We start from the raw sequence: 17,333 nt of genomic DNA on the forward strand, positions 1-17,333 counted from the left end.
TATTATCCCAAGCATAGGGTATACATCAAGCCCTATTCCCATAGGCTGGGGGTTGTCAGAGGCAGAAATAATCCCACCCAAATTAACTTGGCTTTTTAATAACAGTAAACAGAGGGCAGAAACTGCAAAGTGTTCACATTACCAACAGGCTCCCAGCCAAAGAACTACCAATTGTTGTTGAAATTTTATACTCTAAATTCATTATTTTTAACTCTGTTTTCTCTAACTGAATGGAGGCAAATTCAGACAACACTAATATAATTTTTTTACAATTGCTATATATGGATTTGGGTCACAGATACCTTATTTTCCTTCTCTAGCATGTAGTTCTTCTGTAAATTAGCTTCAAGGTTTTTAATCATCTCAGTCAGAATATGATTTTTTTCCTTCAACAAAACAATAAGAAGATTATACATAAATACGTTGGCTGCGTACTTCCATACATGCAGTACTGATGACAAAATATTGTTAGACTAATTTATAAAAATGAGAGCAAAGTAAAGACAATAGGTGCTCTTTCATGCATTTTATCAAATGATGATTTTTCCATTCTCATCATCCCAACCCCTTTCTTCAACATTCCCACTGACCTCGGAGACAAGGAAAAGTTAATTTTTACGTATATATTTAGCTACCTATATTTCAGAATTTGCTAAGCATTTTAACATGTTTGGCGCTATGAAAGTCATTTCTGTTTATTCATTTTTCATCATATTTCCCATTTATTTTTTTAGCTGTATGATGAGTATACCTGTGCCTGTATAGCAAAACATTTTCCTTTAGTTTAGTTGATAGAATAAAAAAGGGATAGAACTTCTGGGAAGTTGTAATTCCTGCAGATGTGTCCCTGTATCAACTTTGTTATTTGTTTGTTTTATTTGTTTTTTCATTCTCCTCTGTTGCATTTCCAGGACAGGAAGTGAGGGTAAATCTTCCCAATGGAACACAATCAGCAAAAAAATAAACCAACAAGGGTTTTAACTTTTCTGTACTCTATCTATGGTAATGAAGACAAGATACATAACGTAATCATGTACAATTTTCTCGGTGTAATTTCTAACCAGACTTTTTCTCTTAATAATTGGGTACCTCTAGTCTTCTGTTCTCCTCAATAATCTTTTCCATTTCCTCCTAAAATTAAAATACAAATTAAATGGTTAGGAGAGCAGCATACATTACTCTGTAAGATCTTGACTTTTACATTGCATACCTACTTTTTAGACACATGACCCTTCCACTCTATACATTACAAACTCCTGACACCTGCACTCTGCAGGTTTGCTACATATGATAGTATTTTTATGCTACGCTTGTACATGACATACTTCTTACTGAAGTTTTTTTTGTCTCAGTAGATTTTTCATTCTCATTGGCCCATATTGGAAAGCTGAACATGCTTAAAGAAATCAAACGCACACCAACACAGGCCCCGGGGGTTGAAACACACTTTTGTGATTGGTGCTTTAGTAATACTACTGTTGACACTTGCAGTGTTACTGCAACACATGTCACATTGGTTAGCATATTGCATTCATTTTATATGATATCCTGCTGCCCAAAGGTAATTTAGCTCTGACATACGTGTTCCAGCACACCAGAATGCACCTTAAAAAGCAATAAAAAAGGCTGCATATCAATTTTTTTGTCCTGTTCCTGTGTGTGTTTTCAGCTTGCATCTACTTTCTGCTTATTTAAAAAAACACCTAAATCACATTTTTTTCAAACTTGCCTACCTGTCCTCCTCTGTTTTTTAAAAACATCACTACTTCCCATCACTACATGTCTCCCTTCCTAATCCCCTCACCTCCTAGATTGCAAGCTCTTCGGGGCAGGGTCCTCTCCTCCTCCTGTGTCACTGTCTGTATTCCTCTGTCATTTGCAACCCTTATTTAATTGTACAGTGCTACATAATATGTTGGCGCTTTATTATTCCTGTTTCATATTAATAATAATAACACATGACACAACACGCACATGTGCACTATAATGGGGGAAGTGTAAATGGGCAATGAAGCAGCCATGGCATAATTTTCTACTGTTCTGTTACCATTTCATAAATTGAGACTGTAACTCAAATGATTAATAGCTTTAGCTTTAACCAAGCTTTTAGAAAACAATCTATAGCAATTGATGTTTGGCTAAAGCTACAGCCAGCTGTTAAGGTCTGTACTCACCACTCCCAAAGGACTATTAAAGGGAGCCTGAATGTAAAAAAAAAACTGCTGGTCTTCTTCATCCAAATGCTAAGTCTAATGCCCTTCATATGTGGTGTGTTTATGTACACAAGCTTTTGTTATGAACCGAGCCTCATTTCTCCCCCATACAATTTAATGTGAATGCAAAAGCACCGTAGATCTAAGCAAATCCTTAAGTAAGTTAAAAGCAACTCAAAGCTAACATCCTAATGCATGTTGCATTATAATTCTGTCCTGAGATACATTATAGAATAAATAAAAAATAAAGGGTAAAAACAGACCTGAGTTGTCACTAAAACAATTTCTTCTTCATCCTCTATGAACTGGAAAGGGATGCTGACACCTCGAACTTCTCCATTCTGGTCTACATAGCAGAACTGATAATATTCATCATCCTTGGGTAGATAATAAGCTGCAACAAAGGTTCCCATGTTAATATCAGGGCTAAAACATAGATCGAATCTGTGATGGTTGGGCTAATTTATACAAAACACAAATTTAAAATAGAAGACGGCATACATCTGATGATTTCTGTTGACATGCCTGCAATTTTTCCTTCAGCTATAGTTTTGAATATTAATACCACAGCTTTCTAAGTTGTAAAAGAAAAGTAAAATCTGTTAATGGTATGCTAATGCAGGAAATACTGCAAATTTTCTGAAGCCAGAACAGAGCTTAGGTGAACCTAAATCCTATGTAATATATGACAATTATATTCGTGGGCCTACAGCCTTCTGTCACATGATTCTGTGCAGTGCAGGGGTTCTACATTTTGTTAGGATCACATTTTTACAAATGTGTTTACAGATTACTGTAAATTTTAGATTTATTAATATTACATATTATTATATAATATTTAATATTTATTTAGAAAGATCAACTAAATAATATTTTTAGGAGAATGAGTTAGCACAGCTATTAGTATTTTTTTGTTTTGTTTTTGGTATATTGCCTCTTGTGTGCTCATTGAGTCTTCTCTTAACTTTCTGTTCCAATAAACAGTGTCAACAAGACAGGAAGTCAGGAGAAATCTCTTTGTAGGAATGCATAAATAAAAACTTGACTTGACTTTTGCCATTTTTCAACTCTACTAAAACAATTTTTTAAACTGTATGTTACCCTGGGCATTCATCCTCACTACTTTTCTCAACAAGGAGGGGACAAAAGAATAGGAATAAAATCAAGTCACTACAGCAATTAAACAAATATGTAATTTCAGCATAAAAGATACACTTGTGGCTGTGGAATCATCTATTCAAAATGTTGACACGGTGATAAATTCTAATTTTTGTTAATGTATGTTAATGAACAAGAAAAGAAAAGATTCTGACCTTTAAATAAAACATTATTCTCCATACCCCTTGATACGGAAACCCACGTGTAATATTCCTTTGTGGTTTGCCATCCAACCTATAGTGCAGAAGAAAAATACAAACAAAGGGCTTTATTAGTAATAAATGTAGAAGAGGGCTGCAGAATTAAACTTGTAAACAGCGAAATGCCTATAAAGGTTCAAAATAATCCAACTTTAACCTGAACTCGAGACTTACTTTTAATCTTGCACAGCCTACAGACGCCTCTACTGTACTGAAATTACTGCAAACACAATCAGCCTTGCACTATGGAGCCTGATTTATTAAAGCTCCCCAAAGCTGGAGAGGATACACTTTCATCAGTGAAGCTGGGTGATCCAGCAAACCTGGAATGGATCTGGTCCAGGATTCAGAACATTACTAGCAAATAGCAAATGACTTTAAAGAACTCTATTCCAGGTTTGCTGGATCACTCAGCTTCACTGAGTAAAGTGTATCCTCTCCAGCCTTGGAGAGCTTTAATAAATCAGGCCCTATGTGCTTTAGAAATTGCAGCAAGTCAGATAGAGTTGGACTCATTTCCTTGCTGTTGGACATCCAGCATCATCTAGCCCTCTCTTTTCCAGTCTTTCACTGGATATTGATTATTCCAATCGAGGAGAGCCAGCATAACACGTAGGTATTACTTCAGCTTCCTGTTTTCAGCAAACTATGGATGAAATCTACTGACCTGTCTAATCAGTCTTGATTTACCTGCATAAAGAATCAACCTTGTGATAGTGCTAGGTCCCAAAGAAAGTATAGCTGTTTTTCTTATTAGTCCTCTATAGTTTAGGAAAGGCTCAAACCCCTGAATTCCTGTCCTAGTGGCAACTGTAAAGTTTTGGATTCACTATAACTTTTTGGCTTAATGTCAGTGGTAATCAAGGGTAATCAGAGGGTGACAGTTTCCTGACAGGGGCCTGGTATACTATAATCCACCTGGCCAAAACCAGGCAGGTTCAGATCCGTATGGACCAGCTGAAGACGGTCCAACAAGTGACAAGTAAAGAGCTTTCCCAAAGGGACTTCCGCTAAGAGAGAAAAACTAAGCATAAGGCTACGCAACTCAAGCCCCAAACTTCAGGACAGGCCCTGAACATACCTGCAACCTTCGTTTAGTGCAAGCTAACATAGCAATACAAACGAGAAAAAATACGTGCACATTACATGGGAAGTCAAGCCAGTTCAGAGAAATTTACAGTGGGAACTCAAATCTCTCTTGATTTTCTGGTTTCCCCAGGACACCATCCCCCGGGGGACAAAGCACTATGACCTCAACCTTTTGAGCTCACCAGCCAGACCCAAAGTGTCTTCATCTAATCAATATCCACTGGGGCTGCATCGACTCAGCTTCTTCTGGAGGTCTCTGGTCTCCTTCGGCATCCATCTCTCTCCCAACCACAGGAGTTGAACCTAGGCATAACCTCTTACAGAGCAGTCCATCCAGTCTCCCATCCTTATCAGGCATAGTACTTTACAGCCAGCCTTCGACAAATATGAGGATGGCTGCAGCAGGACCTGAACACTTAAAATAACAGATACCACAATTAATTTTAGTCAAAAGGCCATTGGGAAGTAGTAGCCACCAGCAGATTTGGATTATCTAAAAGGCAATTTAGCCAAGGGATTGAGCTACAGCAGGCATGGGCAAACTACGGCCCACATTTACAGTCATTTATATCAGTTACACACTCTCCATCCATCTGATACTAGCCTGATCTGTCTGTCAAATTTCAAAACTCGTTGTGGCCCCAGAGTAAAAAGAAATGTGCCACAGCCATCACACTCCTGCACCAAATTAGGGAGAGTCTGTGACTTTTACAAGGGAAATGCCCCTTTAGGCAAATGGGGTGGCTACACTGTACCTTTTGGAAAGCTTATCGATGTCAATCAAAAGTATGCCTGCACTAAACCTGCTAGCCGTCCCAAACCCCTTGTCTCACAGCGTCCTTGAACAACAGCAATGTTCATTTAACAGATGTAAAAAGGACCTGGGGATTCATGCTAAAAAACAATACAAAATGACCTCAGCTATATATGACCGATTTACTGTTACAATGAAATTTCTGCCTTTCTTTTTCATGTGAGTATCTTGGAAATGTTGATTTTTTATTATTTATATGTTTTTGCAAGATATATAAAACTGCAGTGAATTAATATGTATTGCTTGTATTCTCTGTTGCTTTATATGTGTTAAATAAATCATATGACAACATTTTAAATATTATGTGTTACATTAAATATGTAGAGACTTACAAAAGTGTGTTGTTGGCATTAAACAGAGAAAGCAAAATTTTGACAGTGTCTGTTATAATGTAGGCGTAGCTAACTGATCCTTTTACAAAGTAAATTAGTTTTAAGATTTACTACTGGATAATATAGGGCTTTTTAGTTCAAATAGGAATCATGTTTCGTGTTCCCTGAATTCTTGAATTTAGTACACCTACCATGTTATCCAATAATGAAAGTTGGTACAATTCCTTCTCTATTCATTTATTTATCTATTAATAAATATTTTATTGAAAGTAAACGCATTAGGAAAAACCACAGTACAAACATATCAAGAAAGTACACACATCTTTTTAGGGTTATCTGTGTAAATGTTTTTTTTTTAATCTGAAACATGTTGGGCTTTTTTTCATAGATCACGGTGTCAGTGCTGTACCATATTACATCCTTACCACTTTACCACTAAAGGCTCAATTTATCAAACAAGGAGACATTTTCTTAAACAAGCCCTTGTGGAATCTTTCAGGTCTGTGTTGTTAAAATGGCAGTAATTGATTCCCATCAGGAAATGTTTGAGACAATGTCAGGTTCCCTGTTTTATAAATGGAACCCTAAATGTTATTACCACTAAAACCAGATTTGTTTAACAAAATACATTTTCTTTGGTAAAAAGTACTTCTGCAAAGTACAATAAAAACAGGTAAATGAGTATAGTTAGCCAGATCCTGCACTTTTTTTTGAGCTAACTTAGCCCAGCTGTGCTTTTAGAAGGAATTTTATTAACGTATACCATCACACCGACCTACCTTAAAAATTCCCACCCAGTCTCTGTTGCCAGACTGGAAGTGCTTTCTTTTGTGAAAGCTGCAGTGGATATCAGTTTTTGGTGGATAAGACTTCTGTATGTTTGTGAAGATAACTTGTGAAAAATATTCAAGGCTTGCTAGATTCATGGAGATGGGGGGTCCTTCTTCTCCACTAAAATTTTGTACAGATCCTTGTTCATTAGTGATTTTTGAAGCGCCTTCAGATTCCATGATAATGTACCCGGGGAAAATCTATACACTAAAATTGAAAAACAAAATAAATTTTCCTTTTATTGTGTTACTAATACATAAAGCACAATTTTATAGTCATTTGCCTTCACGAACAAGCAACAACATACCAGGTCCTATGCATTTATTTTCTTTCTTTATGGTGTTTTACTTCACTCACATGATGACCTTGTTAGTAGCACACTTCCTGTCCTGGGATGACAAGTCTCACCCACCATATTTTAGCTATAGAGGAGCAGGGTTGTCACTCTTGGACGAGAAGTGTGTTAGGACTACACAAATCTTTCCCATGTCCATTTCTCCAAAAGAAAACTTATTGAGAGCTATTATCTTGCTTTCTAATACTGGCCAGTATGTTTAACTCAAGAATGCCTTAAATGCCTTAATATTTCATTGTTCTCTGCACAGGTCCAAGGTAACTTGTGCCAGATGCAGTAGAACTGTCCACATAAACATAAGTCTCCTCCGATAGGTATATTGTTGTTTTCTTAAATGCCTAACTTGTTTGTCTGTAGACAAGGGTGGATGTGACTTCCCTAAATGTTTTGTCATTCGTCTATAGGACCATTTCCCAAAAACATTGTGGCCAGTCAATGTGCATTTTAGCAATCTCAGGATCTATACATAATGAGAGTGAAACCAAGCACAAAAAATTACAGAATCCATGTAGACATATCTATTGGATCTGCACTAAGTTTGCCTGAAAAAGTCACATAAGAAGATACACTGTGCCACTGAACAATGCTTCTTTGGTATGTGGAAAAGGAGGTCTTTTACAGATGTCTGCCACTAAAAAACTTTAATACAAAGCACAGAAAATGCATCCTGGGAAGATTTGCCCTCTTTGGTTGTTATGTGACCATGAGAAGGTGATTGGAAATTGAAAATTTGACTACTGATCATAGAAAGAGGTGAAGGTAAATGATACAACTGGGGCAAATGTTTTAGTACCGGCTGTTTAGGATCCTAATAAACTCACATAGGAAAAAAGCTTCTCATTACCTGTTGTGTCTTCAGGACAAAAAGTAAAGGGAAAAGGGATAGAGAACGGTTAAAACCTCTACAACCTGAGAGAGGTTTTCACCCTTCTCTATCCAAGAAAAAGGTGCTAGCTATACATACAAGTTATTTTCATATGTGATCTGTTGAGCAAGCAACTTTTGGATTTAGGATCTGAAAACATTTTCAAAAGCAGAACGATCTTAAATCATACAATATTGTAACACTTGTTTAGGTAACCACAGGTCAGACAGGTGCCTTCATAGAAAGCATTAGCTTTACCATTTAAAACACATCTACTTTATTTATTTGGCCTTCCTTGAATGCTCAAATATCCTGAAAAATGCCTATTTGCAACGCTGCAACCCATCGTTAAATGCGACTTATGTAATAAAAACAACCTTTGCGGCACCCCATAAACATCTAAAGCACTAAAGCAAATAAAAAGGGAGGAGAGTATTGCGTGATAAGGAAATAGCTGGAGAATAACACTACAGAGCATAAGAAGATGGTGTCTCCAACAGGTGTTCTCAGTTCTGAAAAAGTTGGTGGGCAAATGGTATTCCAATGCCCGCCAAGGCATCGGTCTGCAGTATATAGCACCATAAGCAGTTGCTTTTGTTTAGAGAGTTGTGATATGGGTACGTTCAGCAGGTAGGTCACTGAGTCTATTGAAGTCTCCATCTATCTGGAGAGAAGCCCATTAACCTCTAACCAGTATTGCACACGTCCAAAAAAATAATAGAGCGTACCAACTGCAAGTATATAGCATGAAGTCTGTCGGCAGTATAGTACCAATAAAGTAGAGTCAAGTATGTGATGGGTAGAACTCCACAGCAATGAGCTGGGATGTACCGAAGCAAGCTATAGCTTCTCAGTCTCCGTCCACCTATTGTACGCATACACACCTATTGTACGGTCATCCAGGAGGCCAGTTTACGGAGCTGAGATGCCAGAAAATATTTATGGATGGACCTCAAGGAACACATAACAGATTTAGGAAGGTGATGATGTTTATATCCCCAAATAAAATTCATCACCTCAGCTTGAATATGCCCTAGTATTGACCTTATTATATGCACTGGGAGGGTTTCAAAAAGATACAGCAATTTCGGTAAAATGGCCATTTTAATCTGAGCAATTTGCCCAAAAAAGTATATGGAAATTTCTCCTGTAACCTTTGCAACAGATCTTGATCTAGATTAATGGGCAGTGCCTCTATTTTTGTCTGGTTAATCTTGTAACCTGACAGAACACCATATTCATCTAACATCTGATGCAAGGAAAAAAGTGAAAGCGTCGGGTCAGCAAGATATCATCCTTATAAAGTGCTATTTTAAAGGTTATAGTACTTATGGAGACCCTTGAAACATCAAGATACTGTCTAATAAATTAAGCCAGAGGTTCTATGCAGAGTGCAAACAGGAGAGGAGGCAATCGGCACCCCTGAGGAGTGCCACTGTAAATTCTAATATGCTCGAAGCTGAAGAGGGGGAATATGACTTCTGCTGTAGGGCAGGTGTATAATGCCTAAATTGCCTAAAGAAAGGGTCCCCTGATACCCACATGCGAAAGGGTGCTGAACATAAAGGACCAGCTTAAGCGCTCGAACACCTTCTTCACATCGAGACTAAGCAAGAGTCCCCCATCCTTATTCTTTTTAAAGAATTAATTATATCCATTGTTCTCTGGGTGTTTTCACTCACCTGACAACAAGCAATAAAACCAATTTGGTCACAGACAACACCTTCCCTATGTTTACAGCCAACAATGTGTCTGCTTTATTACCTTTGTCCTACTACCGATGGCCTAAATACACCAAATCTTTTTTTCAATTTGGTCTAAGCTTTTAAGCTTTCCCCTAAGCTTCACTATAGAAAACAGAAAACAGAGGGCAAGATCTGCATTGCCCTTTCAAGGTCCTTCAAGGATACTGTTAACTACACCCTCAAGGCCGCCTATTCTTCCTAAGCCTAGAAGCTTCTTTAATACAGTGGCCTCGTATCACCAGGAGGACTGGGTGCCCTATGCGCCCTTTTTAATTGAATAGACTCCATATGCAGCCACCCCAAGATGATGTTAAATATGGTTTGGAGGACTACTGGAAAATCTGCAGCTTGTGTGGCTCTCGGGAGCCCTCTCATTCTAACATTTTTGCGGTGGCCTCTATTATCTAGATTCTCTAGATGTCGCAGAAATCACAGATGGTAACCACTTGGGTGGGAGACATGTTCCTGAAATTGCATAATCATGCCCTTGGCTGCTTGAAGCTCAGTATCCACCGATTCCAACCTATCCACTAAAGCACAGAAATCTGAGTGTAAAATTTCCTCCCTGCACACTTCTTTAACTTTCAAGACCAGCATACAGAAGACCGCTTTAGTTGGCATATGCTGCACATAGTCTGTCCATGATGCTGGGTCAATAGATACTGCCAAGTGTATTCCCGATTTGGTCACTCAGTGTGCACTCTGCTGGGCTGGGGTGTTGGGGTTCCCAGGTGGTGTAGGGGTGGGAGAGGTGAACCCCTGGGGGGAATCACTGTATCAACCTGGAAGTGTCCTCTTCTGTGGGTGGTCTACCCCTGTGCCCAAGGAACGCAACCTAGTTGTAACCAGAAGCGCAACATCCTCACTACTAGAGGCTCTGGAGAAGACCTCTTTGCCTTGGCCCTTCTTAGGGCTCACACCACCTTTGTGCATGCCGTAGCACCCCCTAGTGGCCCTGTCTCCTCTAACGTGACACTATGATTAGCTTTCTAAAGCTACGTACACACTTCCAATTATTATCGTTGGTAAACGAACGACGAAGGATCCTGCGCGATATCTGCGAACGATCGTATAGCACCGATCCTGTACATACAGATAACGACACGATCGTTCGTAGATATTGTACACACAATAGATGCGATCGTTTGAACGATACAGGAAGTTACGTGCACCACAGGAACATTCGTTCATCACGCATGCTCAGACCATGGACGATCAATGAACGATCGTACACACGAACGATGGTCAACGATCGTCGTCCAATCCGATCAGCCGGTCCGGTCGTTCATTTCCAACGACTTTCCTCGTTCGTCGGCGTCGTTGGTTACTTTTTTTACGAACGATTTTTGCCCAATCGATCGTTCGTCGTTCGTTCGTCGTTCATTTTGAACGATAAAAATTGGAAGTGTGTACGCAGCTTTAGGCAACAGTGCCCTAGATCTTACACGAGTCACTATGTACACAAGTGCCTATGAACACTTATGTCAGGAAGTTCACTGCTATTTTAGAAATAAAAACAATATATTTCAAGGTGCTGCTTAGGCGTTTATAACAGCAAAGCTTCCCTTTTTGAGTTCAGATCCACTTTAGGGAAAGCAATGGCCTAATGTATATCTCAAGTCCAAACTTTTAATTATGGACAAAGCAGGCAATAGTTAAAATGTTATTTTTTGTGTTTTAGGGTGTTGGCCACAAATTTTTTATTGAGGAGATTCCCCTCTACTGCCCTGTAAGCACAACATGCAGTTAAAGAATAGCTATAACTTTTCAGACAGTTGTCACAAAAATGTGTCCCATTTGCATGATTTTTTTCTATTTCTGTTTTAATGGAAAATCTAATTTTTAAACGTTGCATTTACTTTTCTTTCCTAGTAATATTGATGACTTGGACAAAAAGACGGTTTGATCTCTCTAACAAAGGCACATGCAATAATAATCAGATCCAATTATTCTCTAATCTAGTCTGTCTACCGAAAAAAATGTTTGGAGTTGATATATACTTTAAGGCAGCCCTAGAAGGATGGGAATTGACCTGAACTGCATGGAAAAGACATCACAAGGGTACAGCACACTTTTTAAATAAAACAATTAGCAAGGCCCAAAAAAAAGTAGGAGTGTTAGGAAATGCTCATCTGTCCGTGGCAACTCCGTGCTGTGCACCATTGCAATAATAAGCACTGTTTGTTCTGTCCAGCAATGTCATTTGCAGCAGCCAGGAGAACTAAGATAGCAGCAGCCTCTGCTTCCCTTTATTTGTGCAGCCTAATGTATTATTGGCATCCCCAGCATCCATTGTTAGGCTGCGCACAACCGAAGGGGATTCAAGAGGCTGATCAGCTCCTGACTCGGCCCTGCGTGGCTTTTGGCTGCTGGGACTTTAAAGCCTCTCTGCTCCCAGTCACTAGTGCCTGTTATAGTGTCTGCTGGGCTTACCTGTGCTAAAGTGATTTTCAGTACTCTCGGTTAATGACCTGTGCCTGTGCCTGACTATCAGATGAACTCAGCCTGGACCGACCCTTGCTTGTGACCCCGACTCTGCTTGTGCCCTTCCCTTTGTACCTTGCTTGGTAAATGATTTCGAAGTTTTGACTTCGGCTTGTTTTTGGATTTCCTGATAAATCCGTACTCTGTATTTGTGGGCTTCTGGTTAGCTGGCCTATCTCCAGGCACATCCCTTGCACACTAAGTCCTGGGGACAACCGAGTTCTGGGGACGCAACAAGTCTCCTGAGGCTGAGAGGAGGCTGCTATAGGTGAAGACTGCGGCGATAGATTGGGGGACTCATATCTGGACAATACTGGTACTGACCAGGCCTTGCAAGTAGTAGTAAAGTAGGCAGAATCTATTGACCACTTCCCCACTTCCCAGAACTAGCTGTAATGTGAAATAGATGTTGGGAAGATAAGTGTTTCTTATAGGACATGTGAGTTGAGATGCCAGGGACTTTCTTCTTTACCTTCCTCTGACCAATCACAGCTTTCTTTCTGGCGAGGTAGAGAACAGCTCTTCCCTTCATCCCAAAGTCATTTGAGTAACTATCTGACAACACGCTGATGTCACGACATCTGTCAGCAGGATGATACAGAAAAGAAGACTCGGTTGGCTATGACTGCTGGGTAGATCCCACTTAACTTGTTGCTGACAATGCATTAATATAGAAGAATCTTGCATTGTATATAGGAATATTAATTACAGAGTTAAACATAAATACGCAGTACCAACATCATATGAACTATTGTGAAAACATTCCAACGCCTAAAGTGCATGGTAATCACATAAAGGGAAATACCAATTTAAAACCTGCTTGGAAAAATAATGTTCCACAAATCGTAAGTGAGACAACACCAGACATTCTTTCAAGAAGTAAAGGGAAATTAAAACAGGAACAGAAAAAGTATTAGGTCACATGTTGCACCTACCAACACACAGAACAGCGTCCAAACAATAAATAGAAGAGAGAAAGTAGAAAGAAACAATGAGCACTGACTCATAATTGTAATGCGCATGACTCATCCAATTTGTTCAGTTGTATGTAAAATAATAACTAGTTTATACACTTCCTTGTTTTTTCCGCTACCTTTGCACCTGCTGAAAAGCCTAGCTCCACTCCCTCCTATAAAAAGTATGTCTCTAAATTACCAATAGTGTGACTACATTCCTAGTTTAATGCAACATGCTACAAAACAACCTAATTCTATAAATTTAGTATCTCGCTTTACTTCTGAGTTACTGTCAGCTTTACTTGGCCTAACCCCTCCCATTTCAGTTTTTAGAAGTACATTAAACTTTGCTGGTATTATCCAAATAGCTTTGACGTGTCAGGTAGGTTTGCCCACCTGGCTAAAAATTCCCAACCCTTGTTTGTTCTCATTTTTTTTTAAACTGAATTTTTATTAAGACTTTTCATAAACAATAACAGAAAAAAACTGAGAAAGGACAAGATATAAACATAAACATAGTGTACAGTATACTGGATAATTAACAGTACATCAAAAAGGATCATAACAAATAACATATTTAAAAAATAGCAGTAAAATGTATACCAAACGGTATAATCCCATATCATGAGAAAGTAAAAGATGAATGTCCAGTATACACAAAACATTACCAAGTTTGTTCTCATTTCTAAAGGTAAAAGTAAAATATTATAGGTCACCGCTAGAATGTGCTTATATTTTAGAAGTCAAAGTCATCTGTTTACCAGGGATATCTCTACATTTAAACAAGAAGAACAAAGTTTATACTCACCACTTTTGAAATCTACTGTAGTTCATAAAACACTCTCTTTGAAGGATATACAACAGCTCTGCAGAATAGATTCTGCGTACATGTAATCCTAGAGAGTTAAATATAAACTATCAACAGAGCTTTCGGTTTCATTTATTTTCGGGGCAGGGCTATTACAGTTAAAGTGTAAATAATAGATATGTGACTCAGTGGACTGAAAACTGAAGGAAAGGCCTTTAAATTCAAGGCCATTCCCATATTTATGTAAGTATAGGACCAGTGTACTAAAACAGAGATAGAAAAATGTATTGGGTTTTAGGTAGAATATATAAAGGGAGGGGTATTAAAGAAGAATGACAAATAAATTATACATAAACTATGAAGATTCCATTACAATAGTAAATATAAAAGATCAGCATATTCGCAGCATGCCGTGGCCATATACTATTATTGGAAGCAGATTCTACTAGATTGTAAGCTCTTCGGGGCAGGGTCCTCTCCTCTTGTATCTCTGTCTGTATTTGTCTGTCATTTGCAACCCCTATTTATCGTACAGCGCTGCATAATATGTTGGCACTATATAAATCCTGTTTATTAATAATAATAATAATAATAATTTTGAATAAAACCCAGGAGAAAGAGTGAACAACAGGAAAAGTATATTTATGGTGTGAAACAGGACCCTATGATATGGGGTTTTAAAAGATGGAAAAACAAAGAGCATTCTAGATTTGCTAGTGATTAGTATGTTGTTTGATACTTATTTCTTCGTACTATGTTACTTTGGATTAGGTTCCTCTTTGGCTGTTATGCTACCTGAGATTTTCTTACTTTTTTTCTATGGTTTGCCTCGGTTTTATGTATTCAGTGGGTGTATCTCCTGAGATGGCAGCTTATGTAAATTTGCTTAAGAGGTTGGGATACTAATAAGCAGGCCATACTTTTAGCTGCCTTGTTATCCTGGCCTCATGGTTTCATAGTTTATTGTGATTTATGGTATGTAATCTTTACTAAAATGAATTTCTATGTTACATTTCATCATAAGAACTGTTGAACCTTTATTTAGTATGTTCCTTACCTTCTTTTTGATTTTTTTTGCTAACTATAACATGCAGATCCAAAGCTCCCTATATACAGTATGTTATGTTTATTGCCTAAGTAGCCTTTTCCCATTATAACACCCCTTCTATACCCCTATATTTACATTTTGCACACTAATCAGCTCGAATTTTCGCATTAGGGCAATATATAATTCCCTTTTGGGTTTGCTCCTTTATTCTTTTGGTTTCCTTGGGACAAGGTAACACAAGGCCCCCATTCTCTGAGCGTTTTTGCTGGCAGTAATGTTCAGCCTACACGCATTACAGTGCCTTGCACGGTCCAAACCGGTGGTCCCCAACCAGTGGTCCACGGAAAACTTTGGACATTATTTGCAATTTTTTATGTTTTAATAACAATAAAACAAAAATCATATTCTAATAAAATCTAATATTCTGAATGACATTTTTAACATTGATATTGCACTAAATTAATGAACTGTACTAGAGACTGAAAAACAAGGGAGGCGCAGCGTGACGTCAGTGTAGTCTTAAGTTGATGAGGCAACCATTACTAACCCTCAGTATTGTTTCCACCATTACAACAGTCACCCTGCTCCGCAAATACCAATTCTCATCTGATTGTTTTATTTTATTTGTTTATTTCTCAGATGCTCTTTTAGGTAAGTATGACCTTAACTGCATATTTTCTGTACCTGTTACATTTAATGGCATCAAATAGTTTGACTTTGATAACTTAACTATCATTTATTGTTTGGCCTTAGATTCGAATGAAATAAACTCATAATGAGTAAAAAGCAAACTAATATTTTGCATTTCTTTAGAAAAAATAAAGATAATATAACAAATGATAATAGTAACAATAGTAATACTTCACTTAACCGTGAGCTGATCAATGAATCAGATCCTCCACAGTCCTTGTCAGGCACCACTAGGAAGATCATTATTTTACAAATGTATTTATCATTTTAAAAAATTCACATTAAGGGTCCACGGGATTTAGGATTATGAATTTAGTGGTCCGTGAGGTCCGAAAGGTGAGTGACCGTTGGTCAAGACCATTCTATACATGGACCTTTTTCTTTTTTGATTTTTTGTTTGTATGTGTTTATGTTTGATGTTTTGTATGTTCTTTGGCTTTTACTGAGCATCATCTTCTTTCCCTATTTTCAGCTACTTCCAATCTTTCTTTCTCCTTTCTCTTTTATTTTGCACCCCCTCCCTCCCCTACTTATGTAAACTACCATTGTTACTTAACATGTATGTAACTTATGTACTTCTGTTACTTATGTAAATTATGTAAAATACCAATAATGACTTCAGTCTATTCAATACTAATCACCTGGTTGTGAAGGCAATCTTTTGGGTTTAGTAGTTTCAGTTGTACACCTGGAACATCCACGCAGACATCTTGGAGAGTATGGCTGCTGACACAGTTCAGTAGTAGGGACTCTAGCACTGTTCCCTGTGATATAGCTAGAACTAGTATTATGTTGTAGCATCCTATTTTACATTCCTAAATGATTCTCCCATGATGCATTCTCCAATAATGGAGCTCTGCTTTCTTTGCAAGAGTGTTGAAGAGAGTGTCTGAATTCTCTTGCTCCTTTATTTCACAGACTTGCAGATACAAATTGATATATTGAGGATGTTGCTCCAATGATGCAAGAGGTCCAGCCATTTAGATATGGAGCAGCCATTCAAAGTCCAACTTTCATTCACATTATAGATGGGTTTGCAGCATTGTTATCTACAACAGCAACAGCAATTAGTGGTTTTCATGAAGGAGGAATTACCCTCAGGAAATCACATTGCAGGACTTTCATGTGAAGAACACTGGCTTCACAATTGCTTAATTGCACTACTACGCCCATGCTGTGGTAGCTACAACATCTCATCTATTCATGTTTCTCATCTCATCTCATCTGATTGAGGTTCTCTGGGACTTTGCCGGAATGTTTGAATGGGGGGTTGCTGGGGTCAACAGAAACATCTAGAGAAGACGAGGTCACTACTTGCTAAAGAATCACAAAGACAATGCATGAAAATGCATTAACCTACCGTGTGGTTTGCCAATGGAAGCATAACAGCAGTATAATGGCTAACTGTGTGGATTTTGACCCCAAATCTGAACGGGGCATTCATGTTTTAAGATTACAATTTAACATTTGGTAAAAGCAAGTTACTTAGAAGGGCCACCTGAACCTGATTGCTGATGCTTTATCACCAATCAGACACTAAAGAATTGATTTCTTAGGGTCTTTGATTGGCATTTCTTGGCACCTGAATGGCATTAGGTGATGCACTGTTAATCTGTAGCTGATAAACTATAAAGTGCTTACGGATCTGCATAAAACTTTTTTCTGACTGGTTTAAGTTACTATTTTTTCTAACTGCATAGGACCTGATTTATTAAAGGTCAGCAAGATTGGAGAAGATAGACTAT

At 38.1% G+C, this 17,333-nt stretch overlaps 1 protein-coding gene across 1 annotated transcript in view; it reads right to left on the reverse strand.

Moving 5' to 3' along the window:
* The window catches only part of CALCOCO2 (calcium binding and coiled-coil domain 2), a 40,216-nt gene extending 26,265 nt beyond the window's left edge, over nt 1–13,951 (reverse strand). Inside the window, exons 1-6 of the mRNA XM_072414856.1 lie at nt 13,851–13,951; nt 6,586–6,844; nt 3,527–3,605; nt 2,477–2,607; nt 1,090–1,131; nt 303–386 (exon numbers count right to left, since the gene is read on the reverse strand). Coding sequence (XP_072270957.1) covers nt 303–386; nt 1,090–1,131; nt 2,477–2,607; nt 3,527–3,605; nt 6,586–6,816 — 567 coding nt within the window. The 5' untranslated portion in view covers nt 6,817–6,844; nt 13,851–13,951. The remainder of the gene's footprint in view (nt 1–302; nt 387–1,089; nt 1,132–2,476; nt 2,608–3,526; nt 3,606–6,585; nt 6,845–13,850) is intronic.
* Nucleotides 13,952–17,333: the final 3,382 nt, after the last annotated feature.

The sequence above is a fragment of the Pyxicephalus adspersus genome, chromosome 6 (genome assembly GCF_032062135.1).
Source record: "Pyxicephalus adspersus chromosome 6, UCB_Pads_2.0, whole genome shotgun sequence".
Classification (NCBI taxonomy): domain Eukaryota; kingdom Metazoa; phylum Chordata; class Amphibia; order Anura; family Pyxicephalidae; genus Pyxicephalus; species Pyxicephalus adspersus.